This window comes from Eriocheir sinensis, unplaced genomic scaffold (assembly GCF_024679095.1).
Source record: "Eriocheir sinensis breed Jianghai 21 unplaced genomic scaffold, ASM2467909v1 Scaffold215, whole genome shotgun sequence".
NCBI classification, from domain to species: domain Eukaryota; kingdom Metazoa; phylum Arthropoda; class Malacostraca; order Decapoda; family Varunidae; genus Eriocheir; species Eriocheir sinensis.
Window position 1 is genome coordinate 292,501 of NW_026111516.1, and position 25,000 is coordinate 317,500.

Genomic DNA, 25,000 nt, shown 5'->3' on the forward strand with positions numbered 1-25,000 from the left:
CTCTCTCTCTCTCTCTCTCTCTCTCTCTCTCTCTCTCTCTCTCTCTCATACACACACACACACACATACATCATACCGTAGAGCTGGATACAAAGTGACGGTGACAGACACTTCCGACCCTGACTGGTGGCAAGGCAAGTGTTTGGGCCGGACCGGCTACTTCCCCTCCAAGTATGTCACACGTCTAAACGGCGGAGAGAAGCCCCTTCAGGTCACCCACAACCTCCAGGTTAATGACGGAGAAAACGGAATAAAGCTCCTTCGAGACCAGGTGAGATATCCATTATCATTAGTGAAATTGTTACCTAACCAACCAATCATCATCTAAGCCCCCAGTTAGGTAGGTTACGGTAAGTTATGTTTGGTTAGTAAAGTTATTCGGAACTCGGTGTGGGGCGAAAAAATACACAGTGCGGGACGGGACATTTGCGGCGGCTGGCCGGTGTCGCGAGAAATAGCTCCTTGCAGAAATAAGTCGCTCTGCTGTCCACCACGCATGCGCACTCGGGAAATACACGGCAGGGAAAACATTAATTTGTCTTGTTTTGTTCTAGTTTGTCCACTTGTGGTCTTTGTGAACGGTGAGTGAAACAAAGGATCAGCAAGCAAGTTGAACATCTTTCTCTGCGAGTTATTTTGCGGCTGCAGCTGCGGGCTGCGGCAGGCTTACAACAGGCACTGAAAAGTCAATAATTTAATGATTTGTGACAGAAACAGTTATCGGATTATTTCATAACACACCGAAAACTACAAAAAAATATAATTCGTCTACCAGTATGAGATTGGCGCACTAGTAAAGTTTTGCCCATTCCCGTAACAATACGCCCCCCTCGCAGGGCCTCACTGCCAACCTGACACCCTCAGTGCCTCGCAGTCCATCGCCAATTGTGCTATGCGGCTATACAAACAATGTGCACACAACATACACAATAAAAATATATATACCTACGTTTATTTGGTTCGTTGGCATTATTTTACGTATTTGTTTTTTCGCCGCTTATAACGGACTTTCGGCATTAACGGACTATGTTCCCCAATTAGTCCGTTATATCAAGGGTTTACTGTATTAGGTTTTAAAGAATAATGCTGAGTATAACTTGGTAGGGGCAGGCTTATCAGGAGAGTAACGCAGCGCATTCAACCACACCGAGCGGTATCCTTCTTTCCCTCTTTCTTTTTTACTCCTCTCCATTGGACGGGCCAAATCCTGAGAACCCAGCTCTCCCACATCTTTGCCGTGTGTGGCGTCCCTGTAAGGCTGGGAGACGGGAGTCCTGAAGGTTGAGGGATGCCGTAGCCAATAGCGGATCCATGGGGGGGGCACCTGGTCACGTGCCCCCCCAAAAATATTATGATTTTTGTTAACGGAAATAATAATAGTAATAATAATAATTATTATTATTATTATTATTATTATTATTATTATTATTATTATTATTATTATTATTACTATTATTATTATTACCATTATTATTAAAATGCATAAATGAATGTTTATCTACTACTTCGCGTTAACATATGTTATAAAGCTGAAAAGAAAAAAAACATGAAATACTCACACAGAACAAGTATGAACAATGCAGTTTATTCACGCTCTGCGAGTTTCGCCTCGCTGACTTGTCTAGTTCGTGTATCGGAAGGGTACTGGACAAGGGGGAGAGAGAGGCTGGTCGCAATTGATGTACAAAGACTACCTCTTAATGATCCAGTTTTGGGCCTGGATGGTTTATATGGTTATGTCACTGAATTCAGAATGAGGAGATCACGTTGGGCTTCTGTACCTAAAAGCTCCTTGCCAAATGCTGTACTTGATACATATGAGCAGTGCTCACAAAATTATCCTGTTACAAAGAAATTATTACCTATTTATGCCACTTTACCCATTTCATCTGCTACAGCAGAACAAAGCTTTACTACACTTAAACATATAAAATCATACAGATGGTCACCTATGGGTGAGGAGAGATTCAATGGGCTTTCAAAATTATGCATTCACCTTGAACTGACCATCGGTGATCTAATTGAAAATTTTGTTACGGCTGTCATTGAGATGTTAAAAAAAAAAGAGGAAACTTTATCCTGGAATTTGTACATTACAACACACACACACACACACACACACACACACACACACACACACACACACACACACACACACACACACCACAGGAGTGGAAGATGTGAGTATGATTATAAGATGGGAAGTGAGATAATATGCAGAGGAGTGGAAGAAAAAGATTTGGGAGCGACTGTCTCATAGAACATGTCACCGGACAAACACATCAACAGGATAATGGGACAAACTATGAATTTGCTGAGGAACATAAGGACGGCATTTGTGTATTTGGACGAGGAGATGATGAAGAAAATAATAGTTACAATGATAAGGCCAAGGTTGGAGTATGCAGCAGTGGTCGGGTCTCCTCACGAAAAGAACATAAGAAAGCTGGAAAGAGTGCAGAGAGTGGCAACTAAGATGGTACCGGAACTTAGAGATCGGACTTATGAGGAGAGACTCAACAACATGGGGCTCACAGCCCTGGAGAGAAGAAGAAAAAGAGGAGACCTGATAGCGGTGTACAGGGTGGCGAGCGAAGTGGAGCATTTGGACAGAGAGGACCTGTGTGTGTGGAACGAGAGAGAAACGAGAAGACATGGAAAGAAGTTGAGGGCAACCACATGTTGGCGAGATGTGAAAAAGTTTAGCTTCCCAAACAGAAGCGTTGAGCTTTGAAATAGGCTGGAGGAGGAAGTGGTTTGTGCAAGAAACATTCATGATTTTAAGGAAAAGTTGGACAAGAGTGGATATGGACGGGACAGCGCGAGCGTAGCTCTTTTCCCGTGTGTCACAACTAGGTAAATACACACACTTACACTATATATATATATATATATATATATATATATATATATATATATATATATATATATATATATATATATATATATATATATATATATATATATATATATATATATATATATATATATATATATATATATATATATATATATATATATATATATATATATATATATATATATATATATATATATATATATATATATATATATATATATATATATATATATATATATATATATATATATATATATATATATATATATATATATATATATATATATATATATATATATATATATATGCTACAGTGAATTAAATTAATTTTAATGAACCAATGAGTTCCTCCTAAAAAAAGTAACTTAATGGTATCTAATAAATTACTATGCTCAACACTTGACAAGGAATTTTCATTTGTTTGTTTTTATTTACCAAATCACTGCTAATACAAATTACATCGAGTAATGAGCAAAAATTTTCTCCTCCAACCTCTCTTCCACATTCATTTCACAAATAAAGCTAATGAAGCTCTTCTTGTAACCTAACATATTTTAGAAGTACAATATGGAAGACAGTCTGGGATGGGAAAAATGAGTAACCCAGAGACTATCCTACAATACCTGCCTAATAAAATAATACTCGTAGGTAAAGTGGAGAGCATACGATATTTCTGCGCGCTGCATCGGTGCTCATTTCCGCCTCCTTGACCTTTTGAGCCTGTGGTGGACTCGTATCCATTATCCCGGGGACACTTGGCCCTTGGCCGTCCGGATTCCCACAATTTACCCTCCCCAAGTTTCCCCAGGTACCCGTTTATCGACCAACCCGAAAGGAAGGATGAATAGGAGCAATAGCTGGGTGGGCTGTGCGCCGAAGGCACCTAATCGGACTCGAACTGGTGCCCCGAGGAGTGGTAGGCGGTCACAGAAAACACTCAGCTACGGAGGCGCAGGGGCTGGGGTGTAATGAGAGAAAGCCCATTTTAACTCTCACTCTCCCCGGGAATAGAGCCCAAAATCTCTATTCAACCGAAAAATTTCGGTTGCGAGCCGAGTGCCTAGTGCCCTCCCCCCCCAAAAAAAAATATACATATATTTTCTAGATCCGCCACTGGCCGTAGTCGTGTGTTGCGGCTAGACGTTATGCGGCCCACGCGCCTCATAGCCTGGCCACACTCTCCAGTCAGAAAACAGTGATCCATCTACTCTGATGTGTGACACAGTGCTCTAGCCCCCTCAGCAGATATGCCTAGTAACTGCTCAGTGTATGGGCGCGACAATACTGTACAAAAAACTGAAAATACTGTGCGGTATTTCAGATTTCCCAGGGAGGAATCGGTAAGAGAACAGTGGGTGACTTGTTGCCGCCGTAAAGGCAACATAAACACAAAATATGCACTTGTCTGTTCTGTGTATTGCACACAACACTATTATGCAAATGACATAAAACACAGGCTGCTTCAGCACCAAAAGAGAAGGGACAGCATCTTTCTTCAGGAGTCGTTTAATTTTTGGCTTTTCAGTGTCAGGCAGCCTGTGTTTTATATCATCTGCATAGTCGTGTTGAGTGAAATACACCAAATATTCAAGTGCATATTTTGTATTTATGTTGCCTTTACGGCGGCAACAAGTCACCCACTGTTTTCTTACCGATTCCTCCCTGGGAAATCTGAAATACCGCACGGTATTTTCAGTTTTTTGTACAGTATTGTCACGCCCATACACTGAGCAGTTACTAGGCATATCTGCTGAAAAGGATAGTTCACTGTGTCACACATCAGAGTAGATGGATGGCTGTTTTCTGACTGGAGACTGTGGCCAGGCTATGAGGGGCGGGGGACAAGTGACATCACTCACTGACCCGAGCGGGCGTGTGAGCCGACCTGTCTGTTGTATGGATCCTGGGCCCAACGATCAGCCTACCCTTGTACGGTCTGTGGTGGGTGGGAGCCCAGGAAAACGAACTTCCCAGCATAAATATATGGCATCCAGTACTTTTGACAGGTCTGGTTGGGGCAAGAGAGCTAGCTCCCCGGCCCAGAACACACCCACCCTCTTCTCATGGAGACCCCCGGAGTGGTGCAAATGAGACACGAGCTCATCGAGCCAGGCCAGGGGTTAATCTTCGGCGGGCTCTCCGTGTGGGTGCCTAGAACGTCCAGACCCTCTCGGATGATCAGCGACTACCCTCTCTGTCAGATGAGCTCATGAGGCTGAGAGTGGACATAATGGGGCTCTCTGAGACGAAGAGACCTGGCAATTGAGAGATCAGAAGTGGGGATTATACCTAATACTGGTCCGGCCAGAGCGGTGATGCTCGTTGCAAGGGAGTAGCTATAGCCATTTCTTGCCGAGTGTATATTTTATTGCAGAGTAACCCCCTACCGAGATGTGCGGACTTGAGGATGTTCTGCGTCAAGCTTGACTGTAGTTGCCCAGCGTTCCCCACGCTACACACCCATTGTCTTAGGCGCCACTATAAAAATTGCCTGCGCCATGACGGGCTTGGGCCGACCACCAGGCCCCTGAAGAAAGCCTACCGGCGCTACAGGCGAAAACGTTAAAAAAAATACAATAGTCAGTTCCACGAGAGCTGGCTGGCGGGTGGACTCGTGGACCGACAGGACTGCAGCAATTGCCGTGGTATTACACTGTTCGGTGTGCCGGGCAGGGTCCTCGTTCATCTGCTGCTGATGAGAGTTCCATCTCATCTGCTAAAGTTTCTGAGACTTGAGCAATTCGGGTTCACGCTTGGCAAGTCAACAATTGACCGGATCCTAGCACTTCGCGTCCTCGTCACGCTGATGTGAGTTTTGACAAGGGCTGCTCGCAGCCTGTGTCGATCTCAAGAAAGATTTTAACTCAATGTATCGTGAGGCACTCTGGGATATTCTGCGGATCCGTGGGATTGCTGCAAGGATTATTAGCCTGATGACTGACCTATACTCTGGGACTGAGAGTGTTGTGAAGTGTGGGGGAGGCGTTCCCGGCTTCTCCCCTGTTAATTAATGAGTGAGGCAGGGATGCGTCTTTGCTCCATCACTTTGTAACACTTGCATGAACTGGGTTTTAAGCAAAGTTGTTGGTCAAATTCGTTGCGGAGCATCTGTTGGCAACATCAAGGTCACTGATCGTGATTTTGCTGATGATACTGTACTTCTCGCGGAATCACTGGAGGTCCTGGTGTGCTGGACGAGGAGGTGAAACCCCTGAGATTGAAGTTATCCTGGGCCAAAACCAAGGTTCAGTCGTTTGGAGGCTTGCTGGATGAAACAGTTCAGTCTGATCATGTATGTGGTGAGGCTGTCGAGGTCACCAAAAGTTTCACATACTTTGGTAGCTTAGTGCATAACAGTGGTGGGTCTCACCAGGAAGTCACTCGACGGATTGGCCTGACTCACGGTGTTATGGACTCACTCAATACGAGTATATGGCGTTGTCGATATCTATGCAGGCGGACAAAATTTCGAATCTTTAAGTCGCTTGTGCTCCCTGTCTTACATCATGGCTATGAGACATGGACATTGAATAGTGACTTAGAGAGGCGTGTCGATTCCTTTGGTACCAAGTGCCTTTGCACGATCATGGGGGTATCGTTGGAACGACTTCGTGTCGAACCAGCGACTACTCCGTGCAACTGAATTCAGGCCTGTTACCAGCTTAGTCCGTGAACGCCAACACCGGCTATATGGGCACGTGGCGCGCCTCCCGAACGACGATCCTTTTCACAGGGTTGTTTCTCCACAAGACAACCCTGAGTGAAGGAAAACAAAGGGACGCCCTCGTAACTCATGGCTGGGTCAAGTCAGCCGATCCAGAAGGGAGGGACTTTGGATGGACAGGGAAGCTGCGTGGGAGCTTGCTCGGGGGGACCGCCTGGAGTATGGGCGGCAAATAAGTGAAGCGACTCACCCCGGGGCGCATTAGTTAGCATGGCATGGAAAAACAGAAAGCAAGTATCATGAATTAGTGAACAAATATAGGTTGAAAGTAATATATAGAAGCTTAATAGTAAGAAATGGACTGGGACACGTCACAGCTTGCGGAAAACTGATAAACGATGAACAAAGAAAGTATTAGAGTAACACCCCAGTAAATGTAAAAGTTTGGGCAGAGAACTACGAGTCGGTGAAGAGATATACATAATTATATTTTCGGAGCAAGATAAAGCACACTCACTAATGTTCATTAATGATTTTTTTCTAAACAAATTGTTCTATCCACTCCTAAGCCGAAGGCTCTGCTCTTCAACAAAGGACCCACCAAACAGAAATTACAGGGTTCGAGGCTGGACGCTAGAGAACGTTTAACTTCTGACTTTGCTGTTTTTTTTTTTTAAGAGGCAGAATGAAGGTTTTGTTGGTAAGAGAACCGGGTAGGACACGAAGTAATGGGTTTAAACTGGATAAATTCAGATTCAACAGGGACAAAGGCAAAAATTCGTTTACTAGCAGGGTTGTGGATGAATGGAATAGGCTTAGCAGTCATGTGGTGAGTGCCAATACAATTGTCACATTCAAAATTAGATTAGATAAATTCATGGACAGCGATATTAGGTGGGGTTAGATACACGGGAGATTAGGTTCAAAGGAGCTGCCTTGTACAGGCCTACCGGCCTCTTGCAGACTCCTACGTTCTGATGTTCTTATGTTCTTAACTTTGTGTTCTTCACTGCCTCAAAAACTCAATATCACCACCTTTGAACTCGACATATTTTCCAAACGCCTTTCCTCTTTTCTTCGATAGCATTTAGCTGTCCCATTCTTCTACACCAGGGGTTTCCAACTATTATTTATCCCTTACCCCGTTTTCCACACCTCCCTTCACTCACTACTACTCACTAGTCATTCACACGTATAACCCGACTCAAGTTATTAATATTTTATTTCACCTTTTGCATATAGCGCCGTTAGGCTTTCATGATAGGGCCTGATAGTCAGCGCCATCCTGTTAGTTGCGCCGGAGAGTGTTTAAAAATGGCGCCACTCCTACTTGGCTCATCTTGTTCCCCAGAGCTCCAGTTAATCCTTTTTAGAGAGTTTCGCTAGAGTCTGGGTTTATAGGCGGTGATCAGAACAGCATATGGGCAGGTTTAGGCAACTCGACGATGACTGAAAATCGTCATCTTATAGCGGCGGGCAGGACTTGAATCTGGGTCCTCCAGGACACCGCGCCCGCACGCTGACTTCTCAGCCACAGCCCTGCTATAAAATACACATCAGTTTGGGAACCCCTGTTCTACACTAAACATTATCAACCTTTTATCCTCAATTCAAAATCTCAACTGGAAACATGATATTTCATCTCTTGCCAAATCATCTTCAAGATTAGGCATTCTGTATCGTCTCCGCCATTTCCCACCCTCCAGATGTTATCCATACACAAGAGTCCACCCTCGGAGGACGTATGCATCTCATGTGTTGTGTGAAGGTTCCACATACACACACCTTTTGGACAGAGTCAAAGGCTTTTTGTCTCATAAACTCCCTTCCTCTAACTGACAGTCTTCTACCTCTTATATTCCGCCGCAATGTTGCCTCTCTTTCTATCTTCTATCGATATTTCCATGCTGACTGCTCTTCTGAAGTGATTAACTACATGCCTCCACCCCTCCCGCGACTCTGCTGCGCACGACTTTCTTTTCTACTGCATCCCTCTGCTATGCAAATCTCTTATGCAAGAGTTAACCAGCATCCTCATTGTTATCCCTTTTGCTGGTAAACTTTGTCAACAGCTTGAACTTTTCAAAAAGGTAATATCAAGACACTTCTCCAATCGAAATTGGCCCTCTCTTTTAGCCACTCAACTTGTCTTCTTTTCGCTTAGTGGGCTTTTATGCTTTCTGATTTTGTTGCCGTGATCTGCTTTCATTGCTAAAAAAACAAAACAAAAAAAACATCAGGCAGGAGATGGGTATCGTTTGGAAGACCTTTTGTCCTGCACTGGACTAGTAATGGTTCTTTATGATGATAATGATGATGAATAATTATCATGAAATCCTTTCATTTAAATTTAACATTGGACAAATTTACTGACCTGTTGAAAAGAGCAGCCAACACTGGCGACTCATAGCTCTGACAACCTGGTAACAATATATTCCGTAGAGTCTGGACAAGAAAAAGTAATGGTCTTTGCCTTCTACATGCACAACATTGTTTTAGTAGCGTGTTGGACAGGTTTCACAACCATTCCTGATATATGACGATGGTCCAGACAGTGACAACCGTATGTGTGCTGTTGTAGTTGTATGTGTGTTTGTATATGTTTATATAGGTGTGTGTGTGTGTGTGTGTGTGTGTGTGTGTGTGTGTGTGTGTGTGTGTGTGTGTGTGTGTGTGTGTGTGTACGCCTGTGTGTGTGTGTGTGTGTGTGTGTGCGTGTGCGTGTGCGTGTGTGTGTGTGTGTGTGTGTCACTCGGAAAAAATGATACAGGAATAAATGGCACTTGTAAGAATTTGACCGGAAAAAATAGCACCGGAAAATATGTCACAGAGTTTGACGTGGAAAAAATGGCACACAAAAATATTTGCATGCTATAATATGGGATTCAACTATTATATACATGTATCAATTACGGGTTGCGAACATTTCGCTCTCGTGAACATATATGCCAAACTGCCTTAGCCATGGAAAAAAGTTCATGCTCATTTCGTATTTCAAGAACATCGTAAAAGACTCATTTGGCATCACCAAAGCGCCAATCAACCTCGTGACCTTGCTACACTACAGAAACTTGTTATTTCAGATGGATGGGCGTCAATGTTCACCACCAGCTTTGGCTTTCATCCTCTTTCACTGACCATCCTGGTGAATAAGCCAACAACTTTGCTATCCTCAACGACCTAGAGCAGTTGGTCCAGCACCCTACACGTATTCCCGACCGTCTTGGAGATCGGCCCAACATTCTAGACCTCTTCCTTACCTCAAACCCTTCTGCTTATTCTGTCAAACTGTTCTCTCCGTTGGGCTCCTCCGATCACAATCTTATTTCTGCATCCTGTCCTATCGCTCCTGTACACCCTCTGGACCCACCGAAGAGGCGATGCTTCTGGCATTTTGCTTCAGCTCGGTGGGACGACCTGAGGATGTACTTTTCCATTCCCGTGGAATGATTATTGCTTCCAGGATAGAGATCCCTCTGTGTGTGCTCAGCGCATCACAGAGGTGATTGTCTCTGGAATGGAGGCATACATTCCTCGTTCTTTCTCTACTCCTCACGCTAAAAAGCCTTGGTTTAATCACGCTTGTTCTCGTGCTGTCATTGATAGAGAGGTAGCTCACAAAAGGTACCAGAGCCTTCAAACTAATGCTAATTATGAACTTTACATTTCTGCCCGAAATCGTGCCAAATCTATTCTCCGACTAACCAAAAATTCTTTCATTAATTGAAAATGTCAAAACCTTGCTTTCTCTAACTCTTCCCGTGACTTCTGGCATCTAGCCAAAAACATCTCCAACTTCACTTCTTCATCTTTCCCTCCACTCCTCAGTCCTGACGGCAACACTGCCGTCTCATCTATCTCTAAGGCTGAACTCTTCTCTCAAACTTGTTCTAAAACTCCACTCTGGACGATTCTGGGCATATTCCTCCTACTCAGTCCCCCTCTGACTCCTTTATGCCTGTTATAAAGATTCTTCAAAATTATGTTTTCTATGCCCTCTCTGGCCTCAATCCTCAGAAGGCTTATGGACCTGATGGAGTGCCTCCTATTGTCCTTAAAAACTGTGCCTCCGTGCTGTCACTCTGCCTGGTCAAACTCTTTCGCCTCTGCCTGTCAACATCTACCTTTCCTTCTTGCTGGAAGTATGCTTTCATACAGCCTGTGCCTAAGAAGGGTGACCGCTCCAATCCCTCAAACTACCGCCCTATAGCTTTACTTTCTTGTCTATCTAAAGCTTTTGACTCAATCCTTAACCGGAAGATTCAAAAGCACCTTTCCACTTCTGACCTTCTATCTGATCGCCAGTATGGGTTCCGCAAGGGGCGTTCTACTGGTGATCTCCTAGCCTTCTTAACTGACTCTTGGTCATCCTCTCTTAGCCGTTTCGGTGAAACTTTTGCTATTGCGCTGGACATATCAAAAGCTTTTGATAGGGTCTGGCACAAATCTTTGCTTTCTAAACTACCCTCCTACGGTTTCTATCCTTCTCTCTGTACCTTTATCTCCAGTTTCCTTTCTAACCGTTCTATTTCTGCCGTGGTAGACGGTCACTGTTCTTCCCCTAAATCTATTAACAGTGGTGTCCCACAGGGTTCTGTCCTATCTCCCACTCGCTTTCTGTTGTTCATTGATGATCTTCTTTCCAAAACGAACTGTCCTATCCATTCCTACGCCGATGATTCCACTCTGCATTACTCAACTTCTTTTAATAGAAGACCCACCCTTCAGGAACTTAACGACTCAAGGCTGGAGGCTGCAGAACGCTTAGCCTCAGACCTTACTATTATTTCCGATTGGGGCAAGAAGAACCTGGTGTCCTTCAACGCCTCAAAAACACAGTTTCTCCACCTATCCACTCGACACAATCTTCCAAACAACTATCCCCTATTCTTTGACAACACCCAGCTATCACCTTCCTCAACACTAAACATCCTCGGTCTATCCTTAACTCAAAATCTCAACTGGAAACTTCATATCTCATCTCTTACTAAATCAGCTTCCTCGAGGCTGGGCGTTCTGTACCGTCTCCGCTAGTTCTTCTCCCCTGCACAGTTGCTGTCCATATACAGGGGCCTTGTCCGCCCTCGTATGGAGTATGCATCTCATGTGTGTGGGGGCTCCACTCACACAGCTCTTCTGGACAGAGTGGAGGCTAAGGCTCTTCGTCTCATCAGCTCTCCTCCTCATACTGATAGTCTTCTACCTCTTAAATTCCGCCGCAATGTTGCCTCTCTTTCTATCTTCTATCGATATTTCCACGCTGACTGCTCTTCTGAACTTGCTAACTGCATGAGTAGAAAGTCGAGTGCAGCGGGGCCGCGGGAGGGGGTCCCGCGGCCCCGCTGCACTCGACTTTCTACTCATGCTCATCCCTATACTGTCCAAACCCCTTATGCAAGAGTTAACCAGCATCTTCACTCTTTCATCCCTCACGCTGGTAAACTCTGGAACAATCTTCCTTCATCTGTATTTCCTCCTGCCTACGACTTGAACTCTTTCAAGAGGAGGGTATCAGGACACCTCTCCTCCTGTATTTGATCTTCCTTTCGGCCACCTCTTTTGCTTTACTTTAAGAGCAGCGAGTAGCGGGCTTTTTTTTTATTATTGTTTTTTTGTTGTTGTTGCCCTTGAGCTGCCTCCTTTGTTGTAAAAAAAAAAAAAAAACCTGGTGGACCAGAACCACAACCATTCCTGACATATGACAATGGTTCAGACAGTGACAACCGTATTATTGCTCTTGCTATATAGTGAACAGACTATGACTGTTAGCGAAATCTGGCCTCTGGATGATGGACGAAAATTTTGACATGGCCCCTTTTAATGTGTCTCCTTTGTTTATTCATTCCTGCAACACAAGACCCATGACACTTATGAGGAACATTTCAAGGCCGTTCTTGATAAATGTATGGAATACCTCCTGTATCCAGACCCTTTAACCGTTATGCTTGACTTCGAACAAGCAACTCTACAAGCCATCACAGCAATTATCGGAAAGGAAGTGACCAATCGTTGTTGTTTCTGCTATTTGACACAGTCGTCCTGGAGAAAAATGCAAGAGTTGAGGCTGTCTACTATCTACAAGGAAAGTGAGGAAGAAAAGTTGTTTTGTGGTATGGTAGACAGTCTAGCATTTCTTCCTCTCGAGGATGTTTCTACTGGCATGAATTACCTCAAAAACAACACACCAGAGGAGATGGAGTCTTTCGTCACCTACTTGGATCAGACTTACCTAACGGGTACGTATCGACGTGGCCAGAGTTGGCAATATGATAACGAGATCCAAACAATTTAGCTCCGTTGCATTCATTACTGTGCCATTTTTTCCAACGCTGAAAAAGATGCCAGTTTTTCCTGTAATTTTTTCCTGTGCCGTATTTTCCGGTGCCATTTTTTCCAGTGCCATTTATTCTGGTGCCATTTTATTCTACATTCGAGTGTGTGTGTGTGTGTGTGTGTGTGTGTGTGTGTGTGTGTGTGTGTGTGTGTGTGTGTGTGTGTGTGTGTCCTTCTGAATGTGTTCACGCTCATATGCATAAAGCAGTGTGGGGGAAAGAGCGTGAGGTCTAAATACCTTAATATCCTATCCATCTGGCTCCTCTCTTTAAGCGACTGATTTTTTGTTATAACTATAGTCCATCGACTCTAACTTGAGCCCTGGGGCTTGGCCTGGGGAAGCCCCCTTTGTTTACAAATCTAGCGATGACCTGCGCATGGCGATCTGTCTCACCGTTAGTCTGTACGTTATCTATTTATGAAATATAATATATACATTCATAATACGACTGCATGGTGTTATGAATGGCTTGGGATTAGAGGGAAAGACAACGACTCAGTAAACCTTCCATATCACTTGGCAACGTGGCTCATGCGACTCTGCCGCCTAACGGACCTTGGCAGCAGGCGCCAGGCCGCACCATTCAGCGTTACGCCACAATGGACGACTCAAGTAGATCTCACTCCCGCGCCCTGCACAGCCATGCAAGAGAGAGAGAGAGAGATGTAGCGACCCTCTCTGAGGAGAGTAATGGAGTGATGTGGCACCAGCGCGGTCTCGTGGAGAATCCCTGAGCCGCGCCCAAGGGCTCAAGTTAAAATCGATAGACTATAAGTAACTATGACTGGTAATGAAAGTGAAAGAGAAGTGACGCATTACTTTACATTCAGCCTTCATTTGTGAGTCTCTTTTTTATATCTTCATCTTTTCTGTTTTTTCTTTCATATCGTATGTTACTGTGATCATGCCTTAAACTTGGACTTTTTTCCAGATTGTTATCCAGATAGGCGAGGAAGTGGACGGTATGGTGATGATTCGCAATGGGGACAACCAGCAAGGCGTGTGTCCCCTCAAATACCTTCAAGAGGCCTGAGACTAGGGATTATAGCCATTCCTCGGAAGGCAGTGATTCTACAGTGTGGATGTGGAAGAAAGATGAAGTAACACTATAGACAAATCGATTTACATACCTCGTAGAAATTTGAAACATTTATATTTGAAAGTGATAAGAAAAACTGCACCATGTTAAAAATATAAATGAGGAGACACTTTTCGTGGGTAAACAAATAAAAGACACAAGGAGGGTAAAAATTATGTCTGTGGTAGTGGTGGTGGGGGGAAGGAAGATAACAGTGCTACCCACCCCCTATATATTACACCTGTTCCCTCCCCACCGCCCTCCCTCACCCACCCTTCAAGACTCACATTCATTCCTGAGCATTAGTTAATGTTGTTGTTGCTGCTGTTGTTGTTGTTACTATTTAGCTCATTGCACTAAGTAAGGTCTTCATTGCACTCTGAAAAAGAAAATTATGAAAAAAGAAGCAAAACTGGCCGCGGTGGTTCTCGTGTGTGTGTGTGTGTGTGTGTGTGTGTGTGGTAGCAGCAAATGCGTATGTCTTTGGTTACGTCTATGCATTCAAGCTTACATAAGCAGCAGTCTTGGCCTCCGAAACTGAATGACTTGATAAATACAAGTTTTCTGATAAAAGAACGTTACGTGCATGTGAGGACAAGGAAAACACAAACATGAATCAACGACGCCGCGGAGGAAAAACGATTGCAGAGGAAACAAGAAATATATTGATATGCGAAACCAAACAAGCCAGGCCACTCCTACATAGCATTCATCAGAGGGGAAATTATATATATATATATATATATATATATATATATATATATATATATATATATATATATATATATATATATATATATATATATATATATATATATATATATATATATATATATATATATATATATATATATATATATATATATATATATATATATATATATATATATATATATATATATATATATATATATATATATATATATATATATATATATATATATATATATATATACACACATAATAGGTGAGTGAAATTCCAAGGAATTTGAGGTTTCTTGTCAAGATCGGAGGGTGGCCAAAATACCAGAATTAGTGGCGAGGCATTTTCTTTTTCTGTATTTGAATTCTCAAAGGTAGGCTGCAACTTACACATTGCAATTGCTAGGTTGTTCGTGTCGCATATTGTAATCACTTTCTTATTTCAGTTTTCTTTTATATCTATATCATGTAAAGTTAATTTGGCCACCCTCTGTAAATGACAAATAGTTTTCTCTTCTAATAATTAGGTTTTATTATCATAAACCGACATTGAACCTATTAACTTCCACGGTTACTCTCATATTTCATTTCAGTTGTCTAATGCAAAAGGTTTTGGTGCGATGCAACAAACTTGAAACATATGTAGGCAAGTTTCATAAGTCTCATATTGATGATAATAATTTATATTTTAATAATCGCCTTCTCTTTCAGCTATGAACTCAGATCGTCGTCTCTTCGATAATGCCTTCCCTCAAGAACTAAGCCTTCCTCAGCGAACGCCTTTTCTCCATTTTCATACTTACAGATTAGGCATTGTTCTCACTTTTTTTTACCATTTTCCTCGGTTACTATCTACCCCCACCCTGCCCTCTTCCATGTTGTCACCTTACAGATTTTAGCTCATTACTCTTCACTCACTGATGAGTTCGTGGCATTAAGCGATTTATGTCTACCAGACTGTGGTTGTTATTGATCCGTACCCGTTCCCAACGCAGTTCACCTTTCGTGTAGAAGTGTCACAAACCCTTTGTTGTATCATGCCCCACAACTCTGCCGGCCATCAGCATGGCATCTTTCACTCCTTAACATTCAGAAGCGCCACGAGTATTCTTTTAGTGAAGCTGTCCTCAGAACTGACTTTTTTTTCCTAAGATGTGTATTCACTTGTAAGGACTTCTGAGATTTGTGACCGCCCGGAAAAACAAGAGCTTATGTAAAGATTTTATATCTCTCAGCAGTTTTCTACATTTTATAAATATCTGGAAAGTACTCAAACACAACAGTAATCAAGCCAACCGTTCACTGTTGTGAAGTAGATAAATGAATGATGCAGTGCAGAAGTGGCGCGAATTGGTAAAACGCTGAAACAAATTATTTAGATGCATTTCGTATCTGCCAGCCTTGAATCCTAGACAATGTGGGTCAAGAAGGTAGATATGTTAGGAGAAAAAGCCATTTTTTATCAAATATTTACCACTGCTGATAGAAGACTCCCATCAAATGAAGAGAATGGCAAAAGAACTATGTAACCACTGTTTTGTATCACTGTCACTCGCAGCTTTGCCAGCGAGCAGGGCTTCCACACTGCGTCACTCATTGCACCACCCTTTACTTACTCCTTCCTCATCCTTCCTCTCTGCCATTATAGTCCTCACCGAGCATTTTTTACCTACTGCTGCCTTCATTTCTAACCTTTCTAAAATGCTTGCAAACCTTTCGCCACACATGATTTTCCTTGCCTCCTCTTCCGAATTATCCTTTATTTTATACGCATTGAAGACGCCTTTGTAGATGTAAATATTCCTTATTAAGCTCAAGGTCTCGACATATTCTGGGTGTATCCCTCACAAAGGTATTTTACCGAAGGTTTGCCATAAACACACATACACATTATACTTAGGGTAGTTAGTGGAATATTACGGTCTTTGTTTGCATTATGCTGTTAGTAAATGCACCCAGAATGTTGAGATCTTTTGGCATCTATGAATATTCTTTTAGAATATTCCTGCCTGTTTATGAGATTATATGAAAACTTTAATTCCTTTTTATTTACGACTAGTCTGGCAGGTGAACCACTTAGCAGAGTACTTTACGAGTATATCTGTGCAGATGAGCGAGCTTTCCCCGGGGGTGGGGTGTCACTCCCGACCAAATAACTGTTTTCCAATTTTAAGAGTTGGTGATACAGTTTCGTTTTTTTTTTTTTTTTATATATGCTAAGGCAAAAGGTGGCAGACGCCCTGCTCCAGCTGAGCCGCGGCTGACGAGAAGGGGAAGCCTTGCCCCAGGCCGCCTAAGCAGAAGCGTGCCTCGCTGCCTGTCATGTTAGTGGTCACTGGCTTTTTTGTAGTTGTTGGTCTGTTTTTACCATAAATTTCCCATAGTAAGGTACTGGTTCATTTCGACGATGACGGTGTGCATTTTGAATATTTTAGTTAACTTTGAGAGTCGTGAGCTGCCTTTACTGTATATATATGAAGAGAAACATATATAATTATATGAAGTTATATTGGTTACAAAATAGTATAATGAATGTACGATGGCATGTGTTATAAAGCTCATGAGTAGAGGATTTAGGGGGCCGGAATATCGGTTAGGCTGCTCAGAGCCACAATAGAGTACAGAGTATATTTATATTGCGCACATAGATAAATTCGTATGTAATTGATTCGAATGTAGGACATATCACGTTGAAACAAGGAAAACGAAATCAAGTAGTTGATACCATCATGCTACTGGTGTTCGGAAGGGCACCGTGGTCTCCCTCCTGATGCAGATAAAATGTAGATGCTATTAGTAAGCAATAAAAGGCTACAGAACGGGTAGCTTTTCATCGTGCATGGGAACCAAAGTGTTGTAATTGAGATTTTGGCTCATGTTGTGGTTAATGTGTAGGCTGTGCCTCTCACGCTGCTTGGTGAATTATACAAATTAAACCTCGTTTGAGACACCACTGTTTAGTAGCGAAAGACTGGAACTCGAAGAAAGACAAATTACGAAATATTTTTATCAATTATATGTATGCACGTGGTGCCACAGGCGAGTTGGTCTCCGGATCTGCGAACACAACAGACTGACTAAAATGATGAGCAAACTTATCACTCGGGTCACTTAATTTGCACTTGCTGTTTTGCTATATGTAAGAGTAATAATGTAAGCAAAATTTTTGGGCTATGATACTGCGACACAAGGAAATGTTCAACTGTAAATAGCAAATTCAACAGTGTCGTAAAGTTGACGTAGATATGATCTTTCAGCACATAAACTTCTGTAAATCATACTAAGGAAATTATTTATTTTGTCACTACAAAAATTAGTTAGAATAATGATAAAGAAAATGAAATGCAATAGATATTTTCATATTTCTAGATTATTTTTATCTCTCGCACACGGTCAGGCTTCGGGGACGATCTTACCAGCCCATGAGCAGGCCGGTACCGAGAGATAACTAATTCGAGGGCGTTCTCGGCCCCGTGAGTGCTGCCACGCAGTCACTTATTGTCTCTTATTGATTGATGAACTACCCTTTGCCTCCATTCTATCGATTCCTTCTAATAATTAGGTTGCTTCATTTCCAAATACTTATTATACATATATAGACTCGTTCTCGCCACTCACCTTTATAAATCGTCGATCCATTCCCTGCACCAGTGTTCCTGTGTCATGTACCAGAGAGCCAGTGTCCCATCAAGATGTGATGGATATCTACCTACCTACACACACACACACACACACACACACACACACACACACACACACACACACACACACACACACACACACACACACACACACACACACACACACACACACACACAGAACACTGGTGTTAATAGTTTTTTTTCTAATTTAACATGAAAGTGTGTACAGTTTATGAATCACATATAATGAAATAATACAACTGCAGAATTTGCCTATTGCTGTGTGTGTGTGTGTGTGTGTATATATATATATATATATATATATATATATATATATATATATATATATATATATATATATATATATATATATATATATATATATATATATATATATATATATATATATATATATATATATATATATATATATATATATATATATATATATATATATATATATATATATATATATATATATATATATATATATATATATATATATATATATATATATATATATATATATATATATATATATACACACACACACACACACACACACACACACACACACACAGTGTGCACTCGGCTAATTTAGTTACACTTTAGTCTGCAAATTGCAGTAAAACTGGAGATCTCCAAATACAAGGTTGATGTATAACAAAATTCCTTTTAGCTATTTTCGCTTCACTTCGTTTGAAGTTCCTTTCGTAGCGTAGTATGATTTACTCTCATAACGCCTCTTGTTTACAATTAGAAGAATGTAACACTGCAGAAACCTTTAGGCCCCGGTGGCCCGTGGCAGTGTGGTGTTTTGCTCCCTGCCTCTACGCCGGCTGCGCCTTTACTAGTGACCTTCTTCTGCTTCCCTAGTCTTAGTCTGGACTTCTATAGCGAACTCTTGTTATTTTTTGGCAGTTTTAATAGTTTTCATTATTTTATGAGTCGGGTTGTTTCCCTCAGTCTCAACACGTCACGGGTCTCGCTGGCAGCACTCTCTTCCCTCCACTGTATGTCTAAATGCTTGTTTGTGTGTGTGTGTGTGTGTGTGTGTGTGTGTGTGTGTAATGTGAGAGTCACCAGCAACATCCTAACACCCTTCCCACTCACCAAAGCATGACGCTCGCATCTGCACCTCCCACTTTTGCCATATTCTTGACTTAAGAAAAACCTTCCAGCTCCCGCATCACTCATACACACTCCTTCGACCTGTATAACTTTAAAGATAAGGTGAATTATTCATTGTTGTACCATAAACTTCAGTTTAATGGCATTACTGTATGTTTGCCAACACAAATTATCCTGCAACAGTTCATTGTATGTAGTACACTATTGTTTGCTTAGTATGGGTATCTTACATTTTATCTATTTTATGAATTACACACCTTCTTTCCTCAGCGTATTATTTTCATCCTCGAGTACGTACTTTTAATAGTTATTGAAAATCAACTCTTGCATGTAGTCCCTAACTCAGCCTCGACATTATCAGGGCTGTAATGAGTCAAAAGAGAAACATACAATCACTTAGAGAACCTTTGACTGTAAAGACCTTAAAATATTTATATATTCAAGACATTAAGTTTCTTGATGTTTTTATTTTTTTTAAATATGTTATATTTATACAATTGTTTATCCAGGAGGGGGCATTAGAGAGGTGGTCCTTAAAACATGATTCCGCTTAGGGCCCCAGAAGACTAATGTCAGTACTGTGCAATATCGTCAGTCTTTTTAAATTTTTCCCTAAGCATGGGAGCCTTGGGGATTCTTAGGTGGGAAGAGACTGTTCAAGAAATTCAGAAGTTTTCCGCTGCTGTTCAAGTTATTCTCTATAGTGTCGAAGATCTCAGGTCCACACATGGTGAAAAACTCGTTGAATACTGTCCCAAGGTCGGTGCCAGGTTAACCTTAAAACAAAATTACCTATATTAAAATCAAAATTGTGAAATAGAATACTCTTTTTTTTTATTAGTGTGCCTTAAGCAATGAACTTGTGAAAAAAAAATGAATATGCAAAGCGGAGCGTTTGAGATGAGTTATATTTTACGTCAATTATTTTTTTCCACTTGGCAAAGAGCTCATTTAATCTACGAATTTGCGTTCTACTCGTATTTCATGAAAGAAACTGAACTAGATATAAATCAACTCGCCTCATACCGCCTCACACCCAGTGTTTACTTACCGTCCAACGCCACATCTCCAAGTTAATGGAAGCCTCGGAGAATACCATAGTGACAGGTTTCAACGTGAAGTTACCACGACCATTCACCCGAATCTCCATGTCATCTACAGAGATCCTGTAAAGTACATACATTCAACAAAGTATGTTAGGAAGACAGCCGATTGGATTGAGATTATGGTTGTGATAATTTTAACAGTAACGTGGCTACTCAAAAATCAGAGATGTAATTAAGGAATGCGGAAAAAAGGAATACTGAGAAAAAAATGTTTGGTACATGAAGCGACAGGGAGCGAGAATAATGGATTAGGGAGCAGACAAAAAATATTCTAATGACCATTAAGACTAAGATATGAATCATGGCAGGTTATATCATGCATATTACATGAAAAGGATAAATTAACAAAGTAACACAGAGGCACCTCAAAAACAGTAGAAGTCGGATGAGACAGAATACCAGGTACATAAATTAAATTAAAGCATGTGTATGAGCAGAGTGAAACACACAAAAATCAGAGATCGAAGACGTTGGGTAAGGCCTTTGCTCTGTAGCGGACTAGTAGTGGCTGATAGCCATGGTGATAGTGATACAGTGCCACAATGATCAGTAACTTTTAATCGTCATGCTCGAGACTCACATGCCGGGTCCCTCTCCGACGAGCTGTATGTGGTCCACCATGGTCCCGTTGATGAAGTAATGCCCAGCGTCAAGCGTAACTTTGGGGGACTTGATAATTATGGAAACAGCATCTACATCTACTAATTGCATTGAGCTACCATATGAAGCGAAGTTATTGACTCCCGTAATGCTGACGTCGGTCATCTGAATGTATATTCTGTGAAAAAAAAAGTATACACTTTAAGCAGCGGTCTATATTGAAAATATCGAGTTTGTCACACACATGAAGATATTTCAGCCACTAAGCAACGATATCTTCGCAACTCACTCAGCAACATTTGGTTGGTTAGCTCGGATTTCAAGAGGATGATCAGGCGTTATTGTGTTGCTCAAATCTAAGTCTATATACACCAAGTCAAGTCATACGCAGATTTGTGGGAGGAGACACGACAGAGGCGTGGTTTATACGTGGCACTGCTTGGAGCCAAACTAGAGAATGTAGAAACAGGGAGTTAGAGACAACGAAGAAAGGCGGACTAATTTAAATCAATCACTTCAACATGCCCTCCCTCACACCCCACACCGCCGTTTGTAGGCATTGGAACTACAGTCACGCAATAGCACTATAAAAAAAGACGTATTTTTTCGTCAGTGGCTTGCCTGAACGCGCTGTGAAAGAAGGCGAGAATCCACATCCAGAGTGCACATACGGCCCCAAGTTTAGTCACCCCTGAACTGGCGGGTAATTTTTTTAATTTTAGCTTCAAGTGACGTCATCCCGCTGCTCCGCCCCAAAACCGCCTCCTGCGCGTACCGGTCGCAGTTTTGAAGCAGAGTGACTTACTTGGTATATATAGACTTAGGTTCAAATCACCAAAGAAACCGTTGACCTGGTCGTCGATCTCTGGATATGAAACCTGAGAATTAGTCAATATATATCACATCTAAGGTAGGTAAACCTGAAACTATACTCTAAACTGAACGTTCCTTCGGTGCTCATCTCCAACTCACTGGGTCTTGAGGCTATGATGGATAAAATACAATACACCGGAAGACATGAAAAACCTATAATCCGGGCTATCATAGTTAACCTCTCATCAGGTTTCTTCAGTTACTCATTTATCTGCAAGCCCAAAAAGGAGGACGAACAGCTGGGTGAGCTAGGTGCTGACTGCCTCTAATCCAACCGCTCGTGTGTAAGTTTTTTGTTTTTTTCGTGCATGCACAAATAAGTGATAGAATGACCACATGCTATGCTTAATGCTGGTAATTAATTCAAGAAACTTTTGTTGGAATAAGGGTATGGGTCCAATATAATTCCGGCGCCTTAATTTTGGTCTATTTTCTTCCAAACCTTCACAAAACCCTTTGTATACATAAAATACATTAGTAAAAAGTGGCGGACAAATGCCACCTACCTACCTACTTATTCACGAAAGCGTCGCCTCCTCTGGTGCTGGCCGCGGCGACGGTGGTGCCGCCGCCGTCGCAAAATAGCTCGCAAAGGGTTTAGGGTGGGGGAGCATGAATGCAAGCTATTTTGCTTGGCCCTCAGCACGGCAGCCGTTGGGCTACGTGTTCTAAAAAAAGTAATAACCACGCGTGGTGGACCTGGTCTCACATGCGTGGGCTAGTCGCTAAACAAGCGTACCATCGCTAACCAAGCGTACCGTCGCTAACCAAGCGTACCATCGCTAACCACCCTAAAACAGCCCCAAGCCATGACTCAAGGTCATCCGGGGCTCCGGCCCTTTCAGCCCTAGCCTTGGATGACCTTGAGTCATGGCTCGGGGCTGTTTAGGGTGGTTAGCGATGGTACGCTTGGTTAGCGATGGGACGCTTGGTTAGCGATTAGCCCACGCATGTTGGACCAGGTTCACCACGCGTGGTTATTATTATTTTTTTTTTTTAGAACATGCAGCCCAACCTATTTGACGGAGTGTTTTGGTGATTCTGATAATTTACTCCCCGGAAATTACTCATTTTCGTCTCCCCCCACCCGAAAACCCCACATTCCCACAGATCCCCAAGCTTGTTGGTGGTAGAGGGTAGGTGGCATTTGTCCGCCACTTTTTACTAATATATTATATGTATACAAAGGGTTTTGTGAAGGTTTGAAAGAAAATAGGCCAAAATTAAGGCGCTGGAGTTATACTGGACCTTTACAGGAATTAGTCTGAATAGTATGACATATATATATATATATATATATATATATATATATATATATATATATATATATATATATATATATATATATATATATATATATATATATATATATATATATTTTGTTCTTATATATATATATATATATATATATATATATATATATATATATATATATATATATATATATATATATATATATATATATATATATATATATATATATATATATATATATATATATATATATATATATATATATATATATATATATATATATATATATATATATATATATATATATAAAAGAACAAAAACGCCTGCACACACACACACACACACACACACACACACAGACACACACACACACACACACACACACACAAATATATTTCATATTATTCATACTAATTACTCTAAAGGTCCAGTATAACTATATATATATATATATATATATATATATATATATATATATTTTTATATATATATATATATATATATATTTTTTGTTTGTTATATATATTTATATGGTTTTTGTGTGTGTGTGTGTGTGTGTGTGTGTGTGTGTGTGTGTACACACACACACACACACACACACGTCTGATAAACAAAAAGCGCCGCGCGGACAACCAATGCCACACAGAACGATATCGTGAATATAATTCTACTTTAATAAAGAAAATCAAACAAGCAAAGGTTGAATATTTTGAGTCACTGCAAAATGAAAGTGGTCTTAATAAATGTATCACAATGTTAACTGAACCTAAACGCAAACCAGTAAATCTTTCGTTTTATAACCTTGATGACCATCGACAAATTGTAAATACGATTAACGAACACTTCGCTACAATATGTACAAACTACCCACCCATCGACCCAGGTGCAGTACCGGCCCACCAGCCATCGCTTCCCCCGCCTCGTTATTCTAAACTACACATATATAAAGACTTAAAGGAAATGAAAACAAAGAGAGCCACTCCCCCCGGTGAACTCCCGTTAAAGCTAATAAAGGAGTTTGCGTATGAACTGTGTCAACCTTTGGAGATCATATACAACAACTGCTTACAAAACGGATCTTGTCCAACACGATGGAAGAGCTCGACAGTGACAGGACTCCCCAAAGTTCCAAATGTTACCAGCCTTGGACAACTACGACCTGTGTCACGTAGCTAACCTGGTTCTTGCAGACATTCTAAACAAAATCGACCACCAGCAGTTTGGAAACTTGAAGGGGGTGCTCCACCACGCTGTACATGGTGTACCTCTTGGACGCCATACTTAAAGGCATGGAGCAAAGGGACACCGTAGCCAACTGTGTCTCATTGATTTTAAAAAAGCATTTGATAATGTGGATCACAGTGCAGCAGTGACCCACCTACACCACCTCGGATGCAGAACTTCACTGCTGCCTTTCATAACATCCTTCCTCACTGACAGACAGCAGTGCACAAGATATTGCGGCGAGACATCAGAGTGGCTGACAACAACCTGAGGAGTGCCCCAGGAAACATGCATTGTGCCAGCCATTTTCCTAGCACTTATCAACAGTCTTCTGCTTCAGTCATCGTGTAAAGCCAAGTTTGTTGATGACGTCACTGTATACGCAGTGACCAAAGCAACCGACCTGCAAAATAACCCAGTCCAAGAACAAATCACCACAGCTTATCTTCAGTGTGAAAAACTTAAACTAATACTAAACCCAAGCAAATGCGAGATCATCAATATCAGCTTCCTCAAGAGGGATGTGGCGTTCC

At 41.5% G+C, this 25,000-nt stretch overlaps 2 protein-coding genes across 2 annotated transcripts in view; one reads left to right on the top strand and one right to left on the bottom strand.

Annotated features, from left to right (window-relative positions):
• Window positions 1-14,679, top strand: part of LOC126990858 (SH3 and cysteine-rich domain-containing protein 3-like) — a 23,215-nt gene extending 8,536 nt beyond the window's left edge. The window contains exons 4-5 of the mRNA XM_050849511.1: window positions 82-271; window positions 13,790-14,679. Coding sequence (XP_050705468.1) covers window positions 82-271; window positions 13,790-13,891 — 292 coding nt within the window. The 3' untranslated portion in view covers window positions 13,892-14,679. The remainder of the gene's footprint in view (window positions 1-81; window positions 272-13,789) is intronic.
• Window positions 14,680-20,176: 5,497 nt separating this feature from the next.
• Window positions 20,177-21,493, bottom strand: LOC126990859 (uncharacterized). Its single transcript, XM_050849512.1, has 4 exons — window positions 21,406-21,493; window positions 21,097-21,294; window positions 20,462-20,576; window positions 20,177-20,202 (listed from the first exon to the last, which is right to left on the bottom strand). Exons 2-4 carry the CDS (start codon window positions 21,279-21,281, stop codon window positions 20,188-20,190), a joined length of 315 nt encoding a protein of 104 aa, XP_050705469.1. The 5' UTR covers window positions 21,282-21,294; window positions 21,406-21,493; the 3' UTR covers window positions 20,177-20,187.
• Between the last annotated feature and the right edge of the window lie 3,507 nt (window positions 21,494-25,000).

Excerpts from the sequence above, each read along its gene's own strand:
- LOC126990859 (XM_050849512.1), bottom strand. The coding sequence starts at position 21,281 with ATGACCGACGTCAGCATTACGGGAGTCAATAACTTCGCTTCATATGGT. Across the intron at positions 20,577-21,096 it reads GTCGGAGAGGGACCCGGCAT|GATCTCTGTAGATGACATGG; the intron begins GTGAGTCTCGAG and ends TGTACTTTACAG.